The 25,597-nt window shown below is 40.0% G+C and overlaps 1 protein-coding gene across 25 annotated transcripts in view; it reads right to left on the bottom strand.

The window, feature by feature from the left end:
* Nucleotides 1–25,597, bottom strand: part of SNAP91 (synaptosome associated protein 91) — a 157,622-nt gene that overhangs the window by 109,700 nt on the left and 22,325 nt on the right. For all 25 annotated transcript variants that reach the window (XM_021091696.2, XM_021091727.2, XM_084963950.1 and 22 more), the window contains exon 3: nt 818–960. In XM_021091696.2, the coding sequence (XP_020947355.2) occupies nt 818–960 (143 nt within the window). The remainder of the gene's footprint in view (nt 1–817; nt 961–25,597) is intronic.

The following is a 25,597-nucleotide window of genomic DNA, read 5'->3' as shown; positions in this document are numbered from 1 at the left end:
AAAAAATATATAAATTCTCATTGTTATCTTTTTTGCCTAGTTTATAAAGTATCAAAGTCTGCTGGTTTTCTCTTGAGAGGGAATAAAGACTGAATCAGGAGCTCCTGTCATGGCTCAGTGGAAACGAATCTGACTAGCACCATAAGGACATAGGTTCGATCCCTGGCCCTGCTCAGTGGGTTAAGGATCTGGCATTGGTATGAGCTGCAGTGTAGGTCACAGACACTGCTCAGATCTGGTGCTGCTGTGACTGTGGCGTAGGTGGGTGGCTATAGCTCTGATTCGACCCCTAGCCTGGGAACCTCCATATGTAGCAGGAGCAGCCCTAAAAAGACACATACACACAAAAGACTGAATCATACTTACTGAATTAGAATTAAATTGTATGATCTTTCATTTCTGCATATAACAAAACCACTGCAATTTAACAGGATTTAGGAGGTTGCCGCATAAATTGGCTAATTTATAGTTGGTCAATATTTTCCAAAATTCAACATTTTTATGAAAGCAACTTTTACACAGAGGCACAAAGGAATATTTCCAACTGGAAGAATGATTTTCTGGTTCCTTTCTCCTAACATTTTTGTCCGTGAATATGTTTACATGGTATATACATATTTAACACTTCGATATCTCTAAGAAAATGTCTAACAACACTTTTCTGGAAAATAGCTAAAGAGAAGATTAAAACTGCACTCCAGAGACTTTGAACTATATATTTCCTCTATTTTTCTCTTAATTAGTGGAAGCTCAAAGGTTGGTAAGTCATCACCAGCCTCCCTCCCCTGCCAGAAAAGTAAACGTTTCTGTAGTTTACCTCATTTCCATGCACCATGAGATGATGTGTTGTGACTAAAGCTTTAAATACAACCACCCAGCTACTGTTTGTTGCCCGCTCGAAGAGCGTGTCCGCCATCTGAGGAATATTAACATTGGTCTCATTGGTAGCCTGGATCAAGTCTATGAGAACAGAAGATTTCGGTCAATGACACTCTTAGCACAATGTCCCAAACATGCAGACACTTATGCCTTCACCATTTGAAGGCAATAACATAAATGTATTTTTTGGAAACATTCTATCTTCAAGCCTACTTCACTTGGATTTTAATTTTGATGGGCACTAATAAACACACTTGTCATGTAAGTGGCAGAAATGAGAGCAAATTGCAAAAGAGGAAAGAATTCCATCATAGCCATCTAAGCTTTCACAGAACATCATACATGCATTCAATTACTATGATTTGACCTGAATTTATAAGAGAGTCAATCTTTCTAATATATTCACTGTCCACATCTACCCATTACGATTCCAGGGGCACCTCAGCACAAAAAAAAATGTATTTAGTGTCCAAGAGGGGCCGCCTAGAATTCAGAAACAATGTGCACTACCAAAATGTTAGCCGAGGCAACAAAAATCATGGCCTAAAGAACAGAAGCTAAGCCACAGTGGGGGCGGTATGGACTTAGGAAAGGTACTTTCAACAACACGAGATGACCTCCTCAGGCCAAGGAAACCACAGGACCTCTCTGGCCACACCTGCCCAGCAGAGAACTGCAGGTGATACCCAGTCCAGGAAATTCCAACAACAAAGGCAAAGACAAAGCCATCCTGTTCCTCACTTAAAATCCACACTCAGTCTTCATTAAGCTAGACCTTTGTTTTATGCATTTATTTTACAATAAATGTTTTAAAAATTGATACTCTGTCACTGAAATAGTTCTTAATGCTACAACTAAAAAGTATCAATAATTGATATGAATTATAAATGAACAAAACAAGGTTTGTTTCTTACTTTATTTTAAATGTCTTATCCCCTCAAACAGCCTTCCCTCAATATTTTCCTTCTGGACATCTTTCCTGGTCCCATGTGAATGCAGTCCCATGGGACCTTCCTCTGCTTTAAAATCTGAGGCATTTTATTCCTGCTGCCTGTCCACATTAGATGTGGAGCCACCACAGGTTACAGACCAAAGCTTCCCTAGGATGGAAATAGTCATGGCAACATCTGTTTACTGAGCAGGGCTTCAGAGAACACTGAGCACAGTAAGTATGTGTTGAGCAAAATGTACAAACACCAAAATACTTTACCTGATATATAAACAAATAGCTCTTTGAAAAAGGCAAATAATTACACTATAACATTGTTTTCTGAGATTATAATATATCATGGGACTACTTTACATTTGAAACTGTGTCAGTCACAAGTTCTTCTGTTCCTTTATTTATTGACCTGATGATATGGAAATGCATTGCTTCTCAGAGGAGATGAGTACATGTTCAGATAATAAAGAGATCTTTAGAAGAGTAAAAAGAGGCAGAATGATAGAGCAGAAAGAGGTGGAGGGCCCAGCTCGGCCCCTGTCTAGATGTGCAACTTCAAGCAAATTACTTAATACATCTTCCATACAGGCCCTCATCTCTAACACGGGAATAATAATTACTACCTTTCCCTTTCAGGGTTATTATAAAGATATCTGGAATTTAATATATGGCACAAATGAACCTATCTGTAGACATGGAGAACAGACTTGTGGTTGTTGAGGGGGAGGGTGTGGACTGGACTGGGAATTTGGGGCTAGTAGATGCAAACTATTGCATTTGGTGTGGCTAAGCCATGAGATCCTGCTGTATAGCACAGGGAACTATATCTAATCACTTGTGATGGGACAAGATGGAGGATTATATGAAAAAAAGAATTTATATAAATATATAATTGGATCACTTTGCTGTACAGCAGAAATTGACAGAACATTATAAGTCAACTATAATAAAAATTAAATAAAGATTGCAAAGGGTCTGAACAAAGTATGCACCCAAAATAATCATTTGTAAATACTGTTATCCAGACACTGCATTGTGAGAACATAGCGGGGTGTTAGGAAAGACTCCATGGGGAGGAAAGAGTTGAGTGGGACCCTAAATTCAGACATGGGAGGAGAGTGATGACGTTTTTAGCAAGTGTGCAAAGTGTGAAGCCCTCAGAGGCCAACTTGAGAGCCAGGGAAGGGCCAGTGAAGGATCTCACATGGCTTCATGTGTGAGCTTCAACCTCAACTTCACCCTGAGTACCAAGGGGAGCCCCTGGAAGTCTTTCAGTAGGAAAGTCCCAATAAGATTCTGATTTTACAGTAAATAACATTACCTGGCAAATATTACCTGTATGGTAAGAAAAGGCACAAAGCAAAGAACAATCACCTCTGCCTGGAAAGCTATCCTAGAAGATAGGACAAAGGCAAGTTAGAAAGCCTGGGTGAGAGCCAGAGAGGAGATAAAGGTGAACTAATGAAAAGGCAGTGAAATTTGAGGGAGATGATAAATGCAGTAAAAATATATTTAGGAGGTACAGCTGATGGGGATTTGCAGGTGAGCACATGGATATTCAAGATGAAAGGAGAAGGAATCTTAAATAATTCCAGATTTCTAGTTTGGGGCTGAGGAACTGCTTTTTACTGAAAAAGGAGGAAAGTTGGTTTCGAGGGAGATAAAAACCATTTTGGACCTGATACATATGAAGGTGCTGTTGGAACTCTAAGCTGAGATGTCTGATGGTGGACTGGAAGCATGTTCTAAAGGTCAGAAGAAACACTTGGCATGGATACAAATTTGGGTGTCATCATCAATGATATGGGAGCTGAGATCACACAAGTAGAAGTCAGTCATAGATCATATAGAGAACAATGAACATTATATCTGTAAGAAAATAAGAAGTGAAACCAAGAAAGACCAACATTGAAGATGACTGGAAGAAAACTGCATGAAAGAAGAATCAGAATGGTAAAGAGAAGTTCAGGAAAATTAAATTACTGAACCAATTAAGAACAGAGCTTTAAAAAAATGTCATGAAGCAATCAGGTACCACTGGCATCAAACACTGCAGAAAGTCCTAGCAAATAGAACCCTAAGAATAGAATGGACAGCGAGGAGATTGCTGCCATGTAAAGGAAATAAAGTCCAAGCATACACTGGGAGGGGAGGAGAGGATCAAAGGAAGGCTTTTTATGGGTTAAAGATGGGTGACATTTATGCCTGTTTGAGATCAAGAAGAAAAAGTCAAAAACAGATGAGTTTGAGTCAGACAGTGAAAAACAAACATCGTATGATATCACTTATATATGGGATCTTTAAAAATAATACAAATGAACTTATTTGCAGACCAAAAACAGACTCACAGACTCTGAAAACAAACTTTGGGTCACCAAAGGAAACAGGTGGGGGAGGGATGGACTGAGAGTTTGGGACTGGCAGAGCACACTGAGGTATATGGGTTGACTGGCCAAAAGGGGCCTGCTGTATAGCACATGGAATTCTACCCAATGTTCTGTGATAACCTATATGGGAAAAGAATCTGAAAAAGAATGTATGTATGCACATGTAGAACCAAACCACTTTGCCGTACAGCAGAAATTATCACAACATTGTAAATCAACTATAAAACCTTAAAAATAAAAAAAGAGAGAAATGAGTTTGAAAACGAGAGGTAATTTTTTCCTCGGGAAGTTCTCGAGGCAGGATAAATACAATCCAGGGCTCAGAGGTTGGGATTAGCATCAGAGAGGAGGGTGACACAATGTAGAGAGATAAGGATGAGTGGTCTTGAGTGGAGGGAGAATGACGGCAGAATGATACTACAGAGAAGCATGTCTGAGGTGAAACAGTAAGTTATTTATTTATTTATTTTTTGTCTTTTTGCTATTTCTTGGGCCGCTCCCACGGCATATGGAGTTTCCCAGGCTAGGGGTCGAATCGGAGCTGTAGCTGCCAGCCTATGCCAGAGCCACAGTAACTCGGGATCCGCGCTGCGTCTGCAACCTACACCACAGCTCATGGCAACGCCGGATCGTTAACCCACTGAGCATGGGCAGGGATCGAACCCTCAAGCTCATGGTTTCTAGTCGGATTCGTTAACCACTGTGCCACGACAGGAACTCCTGAAACAGTAAGTTATTAATTTTATTACTTAATCTTAATACACTCATCTTTTTAGTACTCTATGTTACGGCTGACAAACTACAGCTTGCGGGGCCAACCTGGTCTGCTTCCTGATTTTGTAAATAAAATTCGAATGGTACACAGTCAGACCCATTTGTTTACATATTGTCTAGGCTGTTTTCACACTGCTATTACGTAGCTGAATTGTTACAACTCAAATTCAGTTCAGTGGTCTACAAAGCCTAACATTCATTGACCCTTTACAAAAAATGTTTGCTGACCCTGTTCTATCCCCAAATGGGAAATTGTATAAGACCCTTTTGATGCCTAAAAAATAGCTAAATCTGTCTCAAGGAAACGTAATTGTATGCCTGAATGGTGGGCTCAACTAACTACTTTTTTCATAGACCACTGTTTTTACTTAAAAGAATGAATGGAAGATTTCAAACCATCATGATTCAGATGCAGTATTCAACTGTTATTTCTCAAAAATAAAGTGATAATGGAAAAAACAAAAATTATATAAAAATTTTTAAAAAATAAAATAAAGTGAGCCTGTAAATAAAACAAATGACAGTACTGGTTGCCATAAAATTCAATCTTTCAAGTATGAAGTAGAATTTCAGAAAATTTATGTCTGCCATGATAAGCATGACAGCTTTCTAGTGCTTTGAGACTTTTGTGATGAGACTGTTGGTGATACTAATGAATATTATTTTTTGATATTATATAATAAAATGTATCAACATTTAGAAGATGTGAATAATTCACCTGGGCCAATACCTTTCAAATGACTAGTCCATGATGTTACAAAGTCTACTCACCCTATTTGAAGTACAGATTTACTTTTTTTTTTTTTTTTTGTCTTTTTGCCTTTTCTTGAGCTGTTCCTGCGGCATATGGAGGTTCCCAGGCTAGGGGTCGAATTGGAGCTGTAGCCGCCGGCCTATGCCAGAGCCACAGCAACGCAGGATCCGAGCCGTGTCTGCAACCTACACCACAGTTCACGGCAATGCCAGATCTTTTAACCCACTGAGCAAGGGCAGGGATCAAACCCGCAACCTCATGGTTCCTAGTTGGATTTGCTAACCACAGAGCCACGACAGGAATTCCAAGATTGACTTTTTTCTACTCTCAAAGGGATTTTAATGCAATAGAGTACAAAAAGGTCATTAACGTGGTTTTAGATTCAATACTGCAACTTAAATTTAAGAAACTATCACTTAGAGAGTTACAGTGAAGTATCAAAGCATATCCAAAATTATCTGAAAAGTCTCTCTTTTCCAAACATATATCTGTGTGAGGCAATATTTTCTTCATATACTTCAATTAAGACAATATATCCCAATAGACTGAACATAGAAACAAATATGAACATCCATCTTCTACCAAGCAAGATACTAATGCAATCTGTGAAAGCATACAATGATACCACTTTTCTCACTTTGGTTTGGAAAAAAATTATTCTCCCTAAAAAGGGAACCCTCCCACACTGTTGGTGGGAATGTAAACTGGTACAGCCACTATGGAGAACAGTTTGGAGATACCGTAGAAATCTATACATAGAACTTCCATAGGACCCCACAATCCCACTCTTGGGCATCTATCCGGACAAAACTCTACTTAAAAGAGACACATGCACCCGCATGGTCATTGCAGCACTATTCACAATAGCCAGGACATGGAAACAACCCAAATGTCCATCGACAGATGATTGGATTCAGAAGAGGTGGTATATATACACAATGGAATACTACTCAGCCATAAAAAAGAATGACATAATGCCATTTGCAGCAACATGGATGGAACTAGAGAATCTCATCCTGAGTGAAATGAGCCAGAAAGACAAAGACAAATACCATATGATATCACTTATAACTGGAATCTAATATCCAGCACAAATGAACATCTCCTCAGAAAAGAAAATCATGGACTTGGAGAAGAGACTTGTGGCTGCCTGATGGGAGAGTGAGGGAGTGGGAAGGATCGGGAGCTTGGGCTTATCAGACACAACTTAGAATAGATTTACAAGGAGATCCTGCTGAATAGCATTGAGAACTTTGTCTAGATACTCATGTTGCAACAGAAGAAAGGGTGGGGAAAAAATGTAATTGTAATGTATACATGTAAGGATAACTTGATCCCCTTGCTGTACAGTGGGAAAATAAAAATAAATAAATAAATAAACTAATTGCATAGAAAAAAATTCTCCCTAAAAGTATTATTTGTGTGAACATGTCAGTATGTTTCTTACAGTTATTTAAAAGTGAAAAATGTTTCTAAACAATATTCTGTTTTGATTTCTAATATACAAGTAAACACCTAAAGATGTAATTCAAAACAAAAGCTCTTCAAATTACTCAGTAATTTAAGAATACAAAGGAGTCCTTAGACCAGTTTGAGAGCTACTATTCTTTTTTTATTTGGATGTGTCTGTGGCATGCGGAAGTTCAGGGACCAAATCCACACCAAAGCAGTGACCCTAGCCACTGGAGTAACAACTCCAGAGCTGCTATTCTTGGTCCATACCTAGAAAGAGAACTGGTAGGCTACAGATTATGTCCATATTTTACATTAAGAAATGTATTTACAGAGTGATTGTACCAATTTATATTGTCACCAGCAGTTTATATGAGTTTATATTGCTCTACCTCTTTATGAAATAAAGAATTTACATGTAAAGAAATCAAAAAAATAAACAAAACAAAGAGATAAACATGCAGAAAAAAATATCCTTGAAAATTGTGAGACTCTAAATGCTAAATAACTATCACATTTGAATTCCTGAGAATTCAGTCTTAGTTGAACTTGAGCAGACAGACAGATCTAGCATTGTTCTGGCAGTTTAAAATATAGTTCTATTGGAGTTCCCTGGTGGCCTAGTGAATTAAGGATCCAGCGTTGTCACTGCTGTGGCACAGGTTCGATCCCTGACCCAGGAATTCCTGCATGCTGCAGGTGTGGCCAAAAATACAGTTTTATTGAAGTATAACTGAGATACAAAAAGCTGCATGTACTTAAAGTACATGATAAGTCTTCACAAACATGCACCAAGATCAAGAAAAGGGACATATCCATCACCCTGAAGGTTTCCTTCATCCCTTTTTTAAATCCTCCTTCCTATCTCTTCCCATTTGCCTCCCCTGCTGTTCCTTAGTAATCACCAATTAGTTTTCAGTAAATATCCACTGGTTTGTATTTTCTAAATTTTCTTTTCCTTTGGGTAGAGTAGGGGAGGTCTGGCTTCTTTCACTCAGCATAATTATTTTGAGACATCTGTATTGCCTCATAGATCAATAGTTCATTCATTTTCATAGGTGAGGTGTATTCTTTCAAAATGGACATGCCAAAATTTTTCCATTCATCTGCTGACGGACATCTGAGGTGACTCCAGATTTTGGTTGTTACAAATGAAGCTGCTGTAAACATTTGTGCATAAGTATTTGTATGGAGATATACTTTAATTTCCCTTGGGTAATTGCCCTGGAGTAGAATGTCAATTGGAAGCAAATATTTAAGAAACCGCCAAACTACTTCCAAAATTACTGCATCATGTTACATTCCTACCTGCAGTAATGAGTGTTTCAGTTTACTTTTTACCATTATAACATGTGTAGTGTGGTATCTGATGGTGGTTTTACTTTGCATTTTCCTGATTAATGATATTAAACATATTTTCCATGTGCTTTTCATTAGTTTACTTCCTATTGGTATACATTCTTTGCTCATTTTTACTGGATTGTTTGTCTTTTTTATTATTTATTTAAAAAAATTTTTTTTTTGGTCTTTTTTAGGGCCACACTTGCGGCACATGGAGGCTCCCAGGCTAGGGGTCGAATCAGAGCTATAGCTGGTGGCCTATACCACAGCAACTCAGGATCCAAGCCGAGTCTGTGACCTACACCACAGCTCATGGCAACACTGGATCCTTAACCCACTGAGTGAGGCCAGGGATCCAACCTGTGTCCTCATGGATTCTAGTCAGATTCGTTTCCGCTGAGCTATAAGAACTGCTATTGTCTCATTATTGAGTTATTCTGAATAAAGTCTTCTATAAGGTACATGGTTTGTAAGTATTTTCTCCAGTCTATGGCTTTATTTTTCATTCCTTTGAAAAATACTGCGGCATATGGAGGTTCCCAAGCTAGGGGTCGAATCAGAGCTGCAGCCGCCAGCCTACACCAGAGCCACAGCAACGTGGGATCCGAGCCACGTCTGTGACCTACACCACAGCTCACAGCAATGCCAGATCCTTAACCCACTGAGCAAGGCCAGGGATCGAACCCACAACCTCATGGTTCCTAGTCGGATTCGTTAACCACTGAGCCATGGCGGGAACTCCCAATTCTTTGAAATTCTTGAACACGCTGTTCAGAGAATTATGACGAAGTTCCATTTATCAAATTTGTCTTTCATGGATTATGCTTTTGGTGTCATATTTAAGAAATCTGCTTAAGTAAAATACTTTTTTATGTTTCTTCTAGAAGTTTTATAGTTTTAGGATAGCACAGTTAGGTCTATAATACATTGTTAGTTTTTGTGACTGATGTGAGGTGAGGATACATGGTCCATTTTTTTTTTTTTTTTTTTTTGCAGATGTGTATCAAATTGTTCCAGCACCGTTTGTTGAAAAACCTATTCTTTGTCCACTGAACTGCCTTTGCACCTTCCTTAAAAATCCATTTGTCACTTATCTTTGGGTTTATTAAAGGACTCTTTATTCTGTTCTGTTGATCTATTTGTCTACCTTTACCCTAATATCAGACTATCTTGATTACTATAAATTTATAATAATTACAGAAATCAGGTAAAGTCAGTCTTCCAACATTGTTCTTTTTTGAAGTTGTTTTAGCTCTTTTTGGATCCTTTGTATGAGTTCTAGTTGGGGATGATCGACTTTAACAAAATGTCTGATAGGATTTTGATTGGGATTATGTTGAATCTATAGATCAACTGAGGGTAAACTAACATCTTAACGACATTGAGTCTTCCAATCTACATATATGGTCTGTCAGTTTTCTTGGATCTACTGCCTTTTGTCTTGGTTTTGGAGGGAAAGCATTCAGTCTTTCACTATAAGTATCATGTTAGCTGTAGATGTTTCCTAGATGTTGTATGTCAGCTTAAGAAAGTTCCCTTCTATTCCTAGTTTGCTGAATATCATGAATGGATATTGGATTTTGTATAATACTGGTCATATGGCTTTTTTTTTCAGTCTATTATTATGGTGAGTTATACTGACTAATTTTCAGATGTTAAACCAATTTTGCATTCCCGGGATAACACCCTTTGGTCATGATACTTTATCTAAATGTTGCTGGATTTGATTTGCTAAAATCTTCTAAGAATTTTTAAACCTATGTTCATGGGGGACACTGGTCTATGGTTTTTCTTTACTTGTGGTGTCTTTGGTAATGCTGGCCTTGAAGAATAAGTAGAGAAGTGTTCGCTCATTTTTGATTTTCTAGAAGAGTCTGTGTATTCTTCTAAAAAGAGTTTGGGATTTTTTTTTACAAATGTTTGGCAGAATTCACCAATTAAGTTATCTTGGCCTGGAGTTCTCCTTGTTAGAAGGTTTATAACTATAAATTCAATTTCTTTAATAGATGTAGGGCTATTCAGGCTTTAAATTTATTTTTGAATGAGCCTTGGTAGTTTGTGGCTTTTAATTAATTTCTCATGTGCATAAAAGTTCTTGAAGTTATTGGCATTAAGTCATTAGCAATATTCTCTTATGGTCCTTTTAACATCCTGTAGATGTCACTTGATTATCTGATATTGGTAATTGATATCTTTCTCTCTTCTGATCAGTCTGGGTAAGGGCATTTGAATTGTGTCAATGTTCCAAAAAACCCAGCTTTATCTCCTTATGTGGGAGACCACTGGGATCCAGCTGGGGTCCTGTACTGTGTGCTATGCATGGGAATCCTCTCATGGCAGTGAGCTGGGACAGCCCTAGAGATCACCTTGTTTGTTCTCCATCTCCCAGGGATCACCGTCCTTTATTGCCAAATGTCCAACACATGGAAAATTGTTATTTAATATGCTCTGTCCAGTTTCTCAGCTGTTTTAGGCAGGAAGGTAAACACAGATCCTGTTATTCTATCTTGCCACAAAGTGTAAGTCTTTTGGTAGTTTTAAGCAATTAAAAATGTCTTAGAAGGAGCTCCCCTTGTGGCTCAGTGGTAACAAACCCAACTAGTATCCATGAGGACGTGAGTTTGATCTCTAACCAAACTCAGTGGGTTAAGGATCCAGCATTGCCATGAGCTGTGGTGTAGGTTGCAGGTACTGCTTGGATCCCACGGTGCTGTGGTTGTGGTGTAAGCAGCTACAGTTCCGATTCAGCTCCTAGCCTGGGAACTTCTATATGCTGCAGGTGCAGCCCTAAAAAAAAAAGAAAAAAAAGAAAAAAAAAGTCTTAGAAAAGTCTCTCTGAGACAAGATAATAACGTCAAGAGAATAGAGGAAATAGATGTAAGTGGGGAAAAAAATCTTCAACTTTTAGGAATTGTAAATAACTGTTCACTAAAATAAGAAAATACCAATAAGCCTGAATTGTTCTCAGATTCACGATCAACTGCTTCTTGTTCCATAACTATGTGAGACTCTCATCCACCTGAGCCATGTGAAAAGGAAGCACATGACAGAGCCATTGTTATCCCTTGCTTGGACTGCTCTATAGCCTGTTCTCTGAATCACCTCCAGCCCAACAAGATGTATTTGTGGGAAAACAACCATCAGTGTACACCCTTCTGGTTATAGCAGTTACCTGTTCAACCCCCAGCCCCACCAGGTCTTCTTGCTGTCCATTAAATTAAGTAAATACCTCAACTCTAAAGCTCAGCTACCTTCCTAATTTTTTCTCTGCTACAAATTGTGCCTCAGCAATACAGCACTGAGGCCTCTCCTGCTGTTCTTACTGCTTAGAATGTCTCTGCCCTCACCCTGAGATCTCATTTTTCATGGCCAATTCAAACACTATAATCTCCATGAGGTCTTTTCTGACACTGCCCTCAAATGGAAAAGAACTGCGATTTTCTTTTCCATGCAGAGTGGAGCAAAGGACACTGGACTTGGGCCAGAGATCCAGTTTACAACCTGCCTCTGTTACTTATGGACAAGTTATTTCGGACCACTCTGTGGCTCTGTTTTTTTCACTTAGAAATGAGGATAATATTAATTATCTTACAGGTGGACACTGTTATTTATGCTCATCCTTACTTTATACATCTCTACTGTAGTCCTTACTACTAGAATTATAGTTATTTACATAGGTCTCTTCTTCATGGGAGCTCAAGCTCCAATACGTAGGCATGAGATTATATCTGTATCTTTGGATCCCAGGTACTTAACACAGGATCTAACACATAGAGGAAACCTGGTGAATGAAATAGCTTTGACTGTCTTAGCATTATCTGCCTCAATCTAAAATACATTCATGATAAAACTGATAAGTATTAAGGGCTATCTGTTTTCATAACTCCTACTGGACACAACTGAATCACAAAATTAGACAGGAAGGGTCATTTTCTATTTCATTGTTACAGGTACTTTTATCAGCAGCCCACATTTAGAAAGACATCTTCTATTCCATTTACAAATCTCTCCCTAAAAGCTGGACAGCTACATGTAAGCCAATGAAATTGGAACACTCCCTCACACCATATGCAAAAATAAACTCAAAATGGCTAAATGTCTAAATATAAGACATTACACCATACAACTCCCAGAAAAGAACATAGGCAAAACAATTTCAGATGTAAATCATAGCAATATTTTCTTGGATCAACCTCCCAAGGTAAAAGAAATAAGTGAAGATAAACAAATGAGACTTAAACTTGAAAGCTTTTGCACAACAAAGGAAACCATCAACAAAATGAAAGGATGACTTACAGAATTGGATAAAATATTTGCCAACCATGCCACCAACAAGTGGTTAGTATCTAAAATATACTAACAGTTCATACATCTCAATACCAAAAAACAACCCAATAAAAAAATGGGAACGACCTAAGTAGACTTTTTCCAAAGAAGGCATACAGATAACCAAAAGGCACATGAAAAGATGCTCAACATCTTTTATTATCAGAGAAATGCAACTCAAAACCACAGTGAAGTGTCACCTCACACTGATCAGAATGGACATCATCAAACAGTCTATATTAATAAATCCTGGAGAGGGTGTAGAGAAAAAGGAACCCTTGTACATTGTTAGTGGGAATGTAAACTGGTGCAACCACTATGGAAAACAACAAAGAGTTTCTTTAAAAAAACTAAAAATAGAGCTACCATATCATCCAGCAATCGCACTCCTGAGTGTATATCTGGAAAAAGTAAAAACGCTTATTTGAAAAGATACACGCACCCCAATGTTCACAGCAGCAAAGACATGGAAAGAGCACAAGTGCTCATCAGCAGACAACTGGCTTAAGAAGATGTGTGTATGTGGCACACACATACAGTAGAACAGTATTCAGTCACAGAAGAGAATGAAATATTTCCATCTATAGCAACATGGATGGACCTAGAGTATATTCTACATAGTGAAGTCAGACAGAGAGAGACAAATATTATATGATACTACTTATGATTTCACTTATTGTGAAATCTAATACAAATGAATCTATATACAAAACAGAAACAGATTCACAGACATAGAAAAGAAATTTATGGTTACCAAAGGGGTGAGGGAAGGAAGGAGGGAAAAATTTGCAGGTTGGGATTAACAGATACATAAAATAGAAAAGCAACAAGGATTTACTGTACAGCACAAGGAGTTATACCCAACATCTGGCAATAACCTATGATGGAATATAATATGCAAAAAAATCACTTTGCTGTACACTGGAAACTAACACAATTTTGTCAATCAACTATACTTCATTTAAAGAAAGATCTCAAGAGTTCCTGCTGTGGTGCAGTGGGTTACAAATTTGAATGCAGTGGCTCAGGTTGCTTGGAGGTGTAAGTTCAGTCCCTGGCCTGGCACAGTGAGTTAAAGCATCCATAGTTGCTGCAGCTGGGGTATAGGTCACAGCTGCAGCTCAGATTCAGTCCCTGGACTGGGAACTTCCATATGCCATTGGCACAGTCAAAATAAAAAAATTTAAAAATCACTTCTCAAGTTAAATTACACAATCCTCTCAACCCCCACTAAGACAGCAGTTTTTCCTAAACTAAATGTGAGAAAGGGCAACAAAGACTGGTTATTATTGTGCTATCATCATCTAAACTTAGTCACCCAAAAGGAATGAGAAGCTGCAGACCAAAGTCCAGTGACATGCTAATGTGCAGTTTTTTAAGCATTCCTGACACATCATCATATTTCAGAGGATTTGCCCCATGAACCGATAAATGAAAATGTATTAACTATCATTCTTTTAAATTTATATCTCTTTTCTTCCTTCCTCTCTCTCTTCCCTCCTGCCAGTTAACAACATCAGAGAACTCAACCATTTGTAAACAGAAACAAATCCTTCTAACTTGAGCAATACAAAAGGTAGTGATGCAGATGCTTCAGAAACTCCTCCTCTTGGGTTCAGGATGAAGGGCAAATATTAAGTGTGCCTCACCATTCCCTCTTCTTATGTACCAGCAGAATCCACACCCCCACTCAACCCAGCAGACCAAAAATGCCATGTACATGCAATCCCTGCTTCCTCTAGTTCCCTGTGGACATATGAGTGGCAGTCCAATGGATCACCTAGGAAAACTTTTCCTTGGGGCATAGGAAGAACTGCATATTTAACAGAGTAGATACATGTCTCATCTCTTTCCATGGATGTATTTGGGTCTGCCTGTGACATCATGGTCATCTTGACACAAGGAATAGCCCTCACCAACAAGCTGAAAATAGCAGAGTGGGACCATGGAAAGTATCTAGTTCTAGAGTGATGTTGTCTGCTGTAATCAAACCTAGGAGTTGCCCCCTCTCCAGACTTCTTGTTAAGGAAGACAGTAAATGATTCTGTTATTCCCTTGCTTAGGATATTCTGTTACTTGCAGCCTAAAGCATCCAAAGTGATACAATCTATGCCAAACATAACAAAAGGATCCAGGACCAGGACCTCTACAGTGACTTCCAGCTCTAACATCCTCTGAGTATCTCACTGCTTCTCAAAATCACAGGGTTCTGCATTTTTACAGACTGTCAAATAATCCCTTAATGCCTTCCCTTGAGTTACGCGCCCTTTCTACAGACATTCTGTTTCAGGTGAGCTGGTTATAGGAACTAAGATAGAGGGTACCACTGAAAGGATTATATTTGGGGAAGAGGAAAGAGAGCGTCTTTTTCCCATGCAGAAAGACCTAACAGTGTGAAATAATTTTATAAAATACAAATTGTGCAAATAGATGTTCTGAGGTAACGTGGGGAAGACCAAAAATGCCATACATGTGCAATACCTGCTCATCAGAACAAAAACAGGAAGGAGGTGGTTGGACAAGCCACCAAGAAAGACACTGAAAAGAGGGATGGGTAGGGCCTTGGCAAGTCTAGGCAAGGATGAGCAGGTAAAATGAGGGGTCGGGAGGAGTGATGCCTAAAGCGGAAATGCTGAGAGCTCATGAAGGACAGCAAAGGTTGAGACAGCAAGCCTAGGAAGTGAGGGCCCTCTAGTGTTGAGTATAGATAATAAGGATGAATTGAGCAGGAAATGAAAAAATAAACACCTTCATGTTTCCAGAGATGGAGAGGGGCAGCAGTTTGTAAATGAGCCCGATCTGATGACTAGGATTGGCAGACTGTAACAACAGGTATCCTCCAAACAAACTCCTCCTTAAATAGGAGGGTATAAAATGTAAGCTACTGATATCTTTCGCTTAATTTAGTCAATACAGCTGAGTTAAAAACTTCATTTGTGGAGTTCCCTTTGTGGTTTGGCTGTAACGAACCTGAATAGTATCCATGAGGATGTGGGTTCAATCCTTGGCCTTGCCTAGTGGGTTAAGGATCCAGTATTGCTGCAAGCTGCAGCATAGGTCACAGATGCAGCTTGGATCTGACATTGCTTTGGCTGTGGTATAGGCCTCAGCTGCAGCTCTGATTCAATCCCTAGCTCAGGAACTTCCATATACTGCAGGTGTGGCCCTATAACACAAAAACACCCCCCCCACAAGAAAAAACAAACAAAAACCCAACTTCTTTTGTATTTTCATATTACTACATGTGAACTTCACAATCTTATTTCTAAACTACTTAGGGAACTTCTTTCATCTCAGAGAAAAATATGTGTAACTTGTAGTTCTCTGTAGTCCTTTGTAGAACTATATACTACAAAAATCTCCTTCTTATCCTATGTGTTCCCCTACAGGATTTTGGTAAATTCAAAATCAGAAGACAAAGTATGTAGATAGTATAGTCAAGTCAAGTCACTCATTAAGGCTTTGGAGCCAGACCACCATCTTTACTTAATAACTGTGACTCTGAGCCAAGTTGCCTCTCTTAACCTCCATTTCTGCTTTACTATGATGGGATAATAATGGCACCTATCTGATAGCTGTCTTATTAAAATGAGTAATGCAAGCAAAACATCTAGCATAGATCCTGATACATCTAAAGGATGGAGGCTTTGATAATGTATCAGGCTGTGAGCTAGATACTTTGCCTGAGATATGCATGTGTATATAAGCATACACACATGTACACACACACACACTCTACTATACACAGTGTATAATACCCACTAAAAATGATAAGTACACACATAATTACAATTAGACTCACCCTTTGGCTACCTATATCCAAAAGGACTTGGCATACTTTGTTAATTAATTCAGTTGATTCATTTATTAACACATATTTACTGAATGCTTATCATGTTCCAGGCAGGTTTGAGTAATGCGATGAGAAATAAGGGGACAGAGAGTAATAGTGGGTCCTGTTTCAGACAGAGTTATTGGAAAGGGTCACCCACTGAAACTGACATTTAAAGAGACCTACACACAGTGAGGATGGAATGTTCTACACAGAGCACAGAGCAGATGCAAAGGCCCTGAGGTGAAAGCATGCTTGATGGGTTCAAGAAACAGCAAGAAAGCCAGGGTGCCTGGAGAAGAGCAAGCAAGGGAGAGAGTGGCCAACAGAGAACTGATTCAGACCAGGTACCTCAGGGCATCACAGGTCACAGGAAGGGCTTGACGTTTCATTAAAGTGCAATGGATGGGGAGTTTGGGGTTAGTAGATGCAAACAATTTCATTGATATGGATAAACAATGAGGTCCTACAGTACAGTCCAGGGAACTATATCCAGTCCCTTGGGGCAGAACATGATGGAAGATAGTATGAGAAAAAGAATGTATATATGTGTGTGTGTGTGTATATATACGTGTGTGTGTGTATGTATGTATGACTGGGTCACTATGCTGTAGAGTAGAAATTGACTTAACACTGTATATCAACCCTAATAAAAAATAAATAAAATAAATCCCAAATTACATCTAAAAAATAAAGTGCATTAGGAATAGTGCATTGACCAGGGGAATGACAGGACCCTGGTCTATTCTATTTTGAGCAACATGGAGCATACATGGCATAGAGGGAGGGAAGATACAAATAAAAGAGGTTTTTCAATAGTGCAGGTGAGCAGAGATAATGAGCTGGTATCAGTGTGACAATGGGATAGATGCAGGAAAACAAAAGGTAGGATCTGGATATTTCAGAGGGAGAGCCAAGAAGATTAGCTGATGGGTTTGATGGGAGGCATCAGATACAGAGAAGAATCAAGAGGATAAGTTTGTGTATCTGAACAATTGGGTGACTTGTCCCTCCTTCCCCCTGAGAAAGAGCAGCAGGGTAGGTGAGGCATGTGCTTACATTTATGTTCCTGTTCCTCTACCCACTTTCACCTACTTTGTCACTCTCTTCTTGAGCTTTACTCTTATCCATGGGGAGCCCCAATCCCTGTGCAAAGTCTGAGCTACCTCCAAAGGTACGCCTACTGACCATGGAGCACATCAAAGGATGTCCCGAGAATTATGTCAGTTGTGGAAACTGTACCCCAGAGAGTTCTAAACGTGGATCTGTTTGAGATGCACGCATAATCAACTTTCAAAATGAACATTATAAATTACTTACTATGATTCTTCTAAGCAAATGGAGTAGAGGAGATACTGACCATGCTGCCTCCGGGATGCAGGATGACAGAGCTTCAAGGAGCCAGCACAAGCACCAAGCGCCTGCCTGCCTGACTCTGGATCCACTCTGGTCGGGCCATGGACCACTATTGCTTGGGACTGGGGCCGTGGGCAGGTAAACAGGCTATGTATCGAATATTTCACCCTCAATTAACTCTAGGATAGTAGAAGAGTATTAGGACAACAATTGCAAGGTTATATTTTTTCTATTTTAGGGTCAGTACTCAGACGGTTCTGGCATAAAGGCTGTAAACTTGAGATCGAAATAATCACATATGTCCACCAGCCATAATATTATGCTGCTTTGCTATTTTATCCTCTTCCAATTGTTTTCGTAAAAACTGTCACGAGGCTCTCAAAAGAACTCCTCCATACTTTAAAAACCAGATGACATGATGGAAGATAGTATGAAAAAAAGAATGTGTGTGTGTGTGTATATATATATATATATATATATAATTGGGTCACTGTGCTATATAGCAGAAACTGACACAATATTGTAAATCAACTATAAAAAAATTTTTTTTACATGATGGAAACCCAGAAAAAAAGAATCAGATGACAATTTATATGACCAGAATTTTTAAAGGATACCAAAAAAAGGGAGACTGTATTCTAGAGGTAGAAGATGACATTTGTAACAGACCCACTGAAACAGAAGCTCATGGTGTTCTGGGCAATCCACAGTGACTCTCACGCCAGTTCTTTAAGCTGGCAGTAAGTGCTAGAAGGATGGCCTTTGCTGACTTTGTTGCCAGGGAGATTTCAGAAGATATGTGTGGCTTGGGTTTCTGATTTCCTGCTATTGCCACACGAGGAGCTACCTACATCTCGTCTGCAAGTGTGTCAGGTAAATTAACTCAGGTCCTATTTACATGATGACCTTAAGTTTTGGTTTTGTTTTTCACCGAGGCTTGGACTAAAAATAAGCTTAAGAGGCTTCTACTTAAATTATCTTCAAACAACTTCTTAGGGGTCTTTGGAGAAGAATTTGCTGGGTTAGTAAATAACCATATGCCAACACTGAAAAGCCCTGCCTGTCTTCTGAAATGTCAAACCTAAGTCCTATGTGCACTAACCACAGCCCAACATTTCTGATGCCATCCTCCGAAAAGAACACCCATCCCAACCCCAGTTAACGCTTTATATTCAACACCTCCTTTTAGAGGACTCTTGAGCCAGTAAGAGAAGCAGTGGCGCAGGGCTAGGACTCAAGAAGCAGCAACAAGGCATCGGTTTTTTTGATTCCAATCAAGCTCCCTACCCACATATGTAAAACTTATGTTTCCTAAAAATAAACAGTATCCAGAAAGGACAACTCCTTCTGCAGACATTTAGAACTTTCCTCCTTTGCTCTGTCTATAGCCTAATTTCAGGGTTTCTCCCAAGTTCTTAACCACGTTTCACTCCATGGCCAGTACAAGGCTGTATCTTATTATCTACCTTCCACTCCTGCTCCTCCAAAAGGCTAGAAGTCTTGGCAACACCTTCTAGCCCTATCCCATCTTCCTGGCTTGCCCCAAATCTTCTTTTTGTCACAAGCCTCTACAGAACTTTCTAGAAGAAAATGTTCAAAAAAGACTCAAGTCTATTTTCTTTCTGGAATACCAACAAATACAAATCTAGTTCATATACATATTTTATGTGTTAATTAACACACAAATATTGTGTACTATTTAATACCTAAATAATATATGATATAAAACATATCACTTTACTGCAATAAAAGAGATAAAGAATACTGAAGTGAAATGAAAATGATATTTAAACCTCTCCTTCATAAAGATCCTCAGTTCCTAGGGGGAAATGGAGAGGAATTTTTAAAAAAAAGGCCAAAAAAGGGTTTTATAGGTTTGCCTTAGAGACAGGGAATGTAATCTTAAATTTTACATATACAGATGAGTAAGTGTGGGGAAAAAATGAAAGATAGAAATTCAGATCTGACAGGTGACAGTAGCAGAAAGACAGACCTGTCAGTCATGTCCTGAGACCCCAGGCCCCATCAGCAATCTGGCTCGTCTCTAAAACTGCCTGTGTTCCAGGACTGAGTGCACTGCAGAAAAGCAGCCTCACAAATCTGGAAGATCTAAGTCGTCAGTTTTGTTCTATTATACTCTCTCCAGACTTTATTCTTCCAAGTTCTGCCCAACTCCTTACACACTTTTCATGCTCACTGCTAAGAAAAATGATGTGTGTGTTTTCTCAAGTTCCCTGGTGGCTCAGTCTAAAGGAAGTTTCTTAGCCTTGGCACATCTGACATTTGGAGCCAGATATATTCTTGGGGTGGGGGCACTATCCTGTGCATCGGAAAAGGTTTAGCAGTATCCCTGGCCTCTACCCACAGGAAGTCAGTAACTCCTCCCTGCCACCCCCATCCCCCAAGATGTGTTAAGCACATCTCCAGACATTGGTTGGTTTTTGGGTTTTTTGTTTTGTTTTGTTTTGTTTTTCTCTTTTGGGGCCATATATGTGGCATATGCAGATTCCCAGGCTAGAGATCGAATCAGAGCTACAGTTGCTGGCCTACACCACAGACACAGCAATGCCAGATCTGAACCACATCTGCGACCTACACCACAGCTCACAGCAACATGGGATCTGTAACCGACTAGGCGAGGCCAGGGATCGAACCTGCAACCTCATGGTTACTAGTCGGATTCGTTTCTGCTGTGCCACAACGGGAACTCCTGTTGGTTTGTTTTTTTTTTTTTTTTTTTCCATATGGAAGTTCCGGGTCCAGGGGTCAAGTCCAAGCCACAGCTGTAGGCTGCAGCTGTGGCAACTCTGGGTCCTTAATCCACTGCATCACAGCAGGAACTCCAGATATTGTCAAATCTTTTTTTGGGCAAAACTGCTGCCTAGGAAGAACTGTTTGTCTAGAGTAAGAATCTGGGCATCTCAGGATCTGGAATCAGGCTAGAGTAGGTCCCGAGGGAAGCTGTCCCAGCTTGTGACATCTCCAGTTTCAGTCATGGGCAAGTGACTATACTGCCTGAGTAATGGTTAGTAATGACAAGGACTGAACATACATGTAGAGCTTTTACTGTTGGAACCAAAGAAGATTTACAGAAAAGGGTCTCTCACACATAAGGACATCTCACAGCAAGGACTGCAGTTCCAAGCTTTCGAAAGGGTTATGACTGTTATATTTAAAAGTTTACAAGTGTATTTACTTATTTATGTATTTATTCATTCGTTGCACCTGTGGAATATTCTCATGCCAGGGATCGAACCCACACCAAAGTGGTGACACCACCAGATCCTTCACCCACCGTGCCACCAGGGAAATCCTACAAGTGTATTTAGAATCAGAAACACATTCAGTTGAACTATCAAAATTACATCAAAAAGTGCATCAAAAAGTGGCTCAACAACATTAGCAATTTCATGTAATTCAACCCAATTGTTTCTTTTGGTAGTGACAGTAGGTTCCCCCAAAATGCAAACTATTGCCTTTAGAATGGATAAGCAATGAGATCCTGCTTTGTAGCACTAGGAACTGTCTAGTCACCTATGATGGAGCATGATAATGTGATTAAAAAAAAGAATGTATACATGTATGTGTAAAAAAAAAATTAAACATAAAAATATCAAGGCCCTCCCACATCACATACACACAAAAATTGCATTGAATGATTCTACTCCTTTTCCCCTTTCTCTCCTGGTTCTCAGGCACTACTGGCTTAGGTTTTAATTTTTACCAAGTATGGTCTCTGTTTCTGAAGAGGTTTTCCACCTTTCCAGGCCCTGTAGAAAAATATGCTGCCTCACAGCCTTTCGAAGACCCTGTTGTCCAAAGAGAGAGATGTCTACTTCCTGTGTTTCTCTTCTACTCTTTTCTCCCAATTGTTTTTTTTTGTTTTGTTTTGTTTTTTTGGTTTTTTATTTGTTTGTTCTAGGACTGCACCCGTGGGATATGGAGGTTCCCAGGCTAGGGGTAGAACCCAAACTGTAGTTGCTGGGCTACACCACAGCTATAGCAACACCAGACCGGAGCTGCATCTGCAACCTACACCACAGCTTATGGCACCACCAGATCCTTAATCTACTGAGTGAGGCCAAGGATTGAACCTGCATCCTCATGGATACTAGTCAGGTTTGTAAATCACTGAGCCACTACGGGAACTCCATCTTTTCTCCATTTAGATTCCCAAGATAAAGATTCCCAAGATAGGTCTCTGTATCTACAAAAGTTCACTTCAGATTCAGCAATGGTTTCTAATATGACAATGATTACCAGCCAGCTCAGAGAAACAAGCAAAAGTCAGAAAACATCAAGGGGAGAACAGATGAGGAACAAAAAAGACTTGCACCCATTGGAGGTGAAGAGTAGCAGAGAAGACATGTAACTGAAGGGTGGGTCCTTTGAGGGGCAATTTTGCATCCCAGACAAGAGCAGGGGTTGAGAGGCAGACTGGAAAGTTATCCATCAATCAGCAATCAAGTCTGCACATGGTAACCTGCACTCAAGACAAGTGATCTTGCTCTACCTCTCCCCAGTGTTCTCCATTGGGAGTGGTGGCAGGAACCCTGGACTCAAAACCATTGACACACAGAGTTGAAAGGTCAAGCTTGATGGGCCACAGAGCTCCCACTCTCAAGTCACAAGTGGGCAGCATCCAGCACAGGGCAATGTTCTTTCAAGTCGCAGAGCAACAAAAGCTCCCTAGAATTCTGCTGGTACCCTTGGGACCTCCCTTTCACTTGGTGGCCTGACAGGCTACTGCCTTCTCTCCTCAACCTTGGAGGACGATGAGCCCCCCTCCCTCCTAAGGCTACCCCTCATCCTGGGCTCTCATTCCTCCAGGCCTTTTTCTGCCATCTTTATTCTTTCCTTTACACCTCCTCAGTATCTTCTAAATACATGCTCAACAAACCCCAAGTTGGAGGGTGAAAAACAAGAAATCCCTCTCTTGACCTCGTGTTATATATTCTAGATTTACTGAAGACACAATTTTTCTCTCTACATTTCTTCACTTGAGACTTCGGAATCCATTTTAACCCAGTTGGCCTCCTGGAGCCTCTACAAAGTGACAATCATCCCCCTTCCCCATGCAACCAAATCTGCTCTGGGGTCGGTAGAGACCTCCAAACCATCGAAACCAATGGATACCCACTTCCCATCCTATTCCATTTTGTATGCCACTGGACAAGTTCTTTATGGGGGGGGGGGTTGACCACACCCATGGCATATGGAAATTCCTAGGTCAGGGATCAAACCCACATCACACTAGTGACCCAAGCCATAGCAGTAACAATGACAGATCTTTAACTACTAGGCTACCAGGGAATTCCTGGACAATTTTTCACCAAAATTTTACTTTTTAAAGTCATATGCCCTGGGATTTGAGGGAACCACCCTTTTCTGTCCCTTTTCTTATCTCTGCATTTCCTTCTCAGTCTGCATTACTGGCCCCTCTCCTTCCTCGAATCTCTTAGATATTGGATGTCCCCAAGATCACTTTCCTTTACTCAGTCAAGACTCTCTTACTAAACACTCTCTTTCATGTCTACACTTCTCCTAGATCTGGATATTCTGAAATGAACAAGCAAGACAAAAATCCTTACCTTTTCTTCAAACCCACTTTGCCTGGCCCGGATGACAGTGCTGCTGTCCACAAAGGCACTTTGGCTTTCTAGCTCAGCATCCGCCATCTTCTCCTTTGTCCTTTGTGTTTAATTACCAAGTCATACAGATCCTACCTCCTACATATTTCTGAAACTGTTTCTCTGCTCTGCTAAATCATCTTGTCTTCTTCTAGCATTGCTCTCCCAATTACCCCCTAACTTGTTTCCCTCTCCTTTTTTCTCTTTATCTTCAATCAGCTCTCAAAAGTATATTTCTCCCTCTTTTTTCTTTTTTTGGCTACACCCACAGCATATGGACGTTCCTGGGCCAGGGATTGAATCTGAACTTCAGCTGCAACCTATGCCACAGCTGTGGCAATCCTTAACCCACTGTGCTGATCCAGGGATTGAACCCATGCCACTGGAGTCAGTTGCTTAACGCACTGCACCACACTGGTTACTCCTCAAAAGTATACAAACATATGAAAAAATGCTCAACATCGCTGATTATAAGAGAAATGCAAATCAAAACTACCATGAGATACCACCTCACACCAGTCAGAATGGCCATCATTAATAAATCCACAAATAACAAGTGCTGTAGGGGGTGTGGAGAAAAGGGAACCCTCCTGCACTGCTGGTGGGAATGTAAACTGGTACAGCCACTATGGAGAACAGTTTGGAGATACCGTAGAAATCTATACATAGAACTTCCATATGACCCTGCAATCCCACTCTTGGGCATCTATCCGGACAAAGCTCTACTTAAAAGAGACACATGCACCCGCATGTTCATTGCAGCCCTATTCACAATAGCCAGGACATGGAAACAATCCAAATGTCCATCGACAGATGATTGGATTCAGAAGAGGTGGTATATATACACAATGGAATATTTCTAAATAGAAATGCGATCATGTCATCTTACTGAGGAAATGAAGAGTTTCATATAATATTGTCCTTTTCAACCTGGGTTCCCCAATGCCTGAGAGCAGCCATTGCATGTAACAAATGAACTTCTCTTGTATGCATTAGGATGGAATGAGCTACAGACCAGAAGGTTGAGGAATGAGTCACTTAAATCATATTTCATGTTCTGTGGTTCAGGTGAGGACCACTGGTTGAAAAAGACTAACAGAGGTCTCAAGCTACCCAACTTCCATCACTTCCTGCCACTTCACAGACAGCCTGCTTCCGAACAGGACCCTGCACACTCCTGCACAGCCATGTGCACATGCATGTGCCATTCCCCTGGCCTGGCCTTCTCTCCTACTTGTCCACTCGAGGGTTTCCCTGCATCCGGGGTGCTCACAGTGCTTTCTTTGTGAGCTTCCTTGGACTCTGCCAAACACAGTCCTTTCCATGGCATTGTGCAAACACCTTTCAAGCTCACCTCACAACGTCATGAAGGTTAATTCACCTAGCTGTGTGCTTTACTAGAATATGAGCTCTGCTTCACTAGCAAAATCCCTGAAACACAGCGGACATGTAATAAACTTGTTTTGAGTGAACCATAGAAGATGCTGTTTTTTTCCTTGTCCCCCCCAAACCTACATTAGTAACTCCAATTCTTGGTGTCCTATCCATTAATTATGAAAATAAGAAACTATTTAATATCACACTAACATTAGCCAGTCATAAGACATCCTTGAGCCACCGTATAACAACACTTCTTTCTCAAAGGAACAGATGGAGGGAGAAAACGATGACGATTATATTATTCTCAGAATGAGTGACACCAAGACCTGTGCCTCCTTCCCAGAAAATAACCAACACGTGATGAGAAGGGAGGAGGATGAGAAATATCTGCAGAGACCTTGTTAAAATTCTCCTTGTTTTAAAGACCATACTTGTTTATTGCTCTGAGTTCCTGTTAGCAAGAGGAGTCAGATTTTTCTCTCAGTGTGTAAAGGCAAAAATTGTGATTGGATACCAGGGACCCCATATTTATGCATCAGACAA

The sequence above is a fragment of the Sus scrofa genome, chromosome 1, assembly GCF_054392235.1.
Source record: "Sus scrofa isolate SSC_HxYL_T2T_F1_AM1 chromosome 1, Sscrofa_HxYL_maternal_Yorkshire_Landrace_v2.0, whole genome shotgun sequence".
Lineage (NCBI taxonomy): Eukaryota > Metazoa > Chordata > Mammalia > Artiodactyla > Suidae > Sus > Sus scrofa.
Note: the sequence above shows the minus strand (reverse complement) of the source record. Positions and strands in the feature narration are given on the sequence as shown.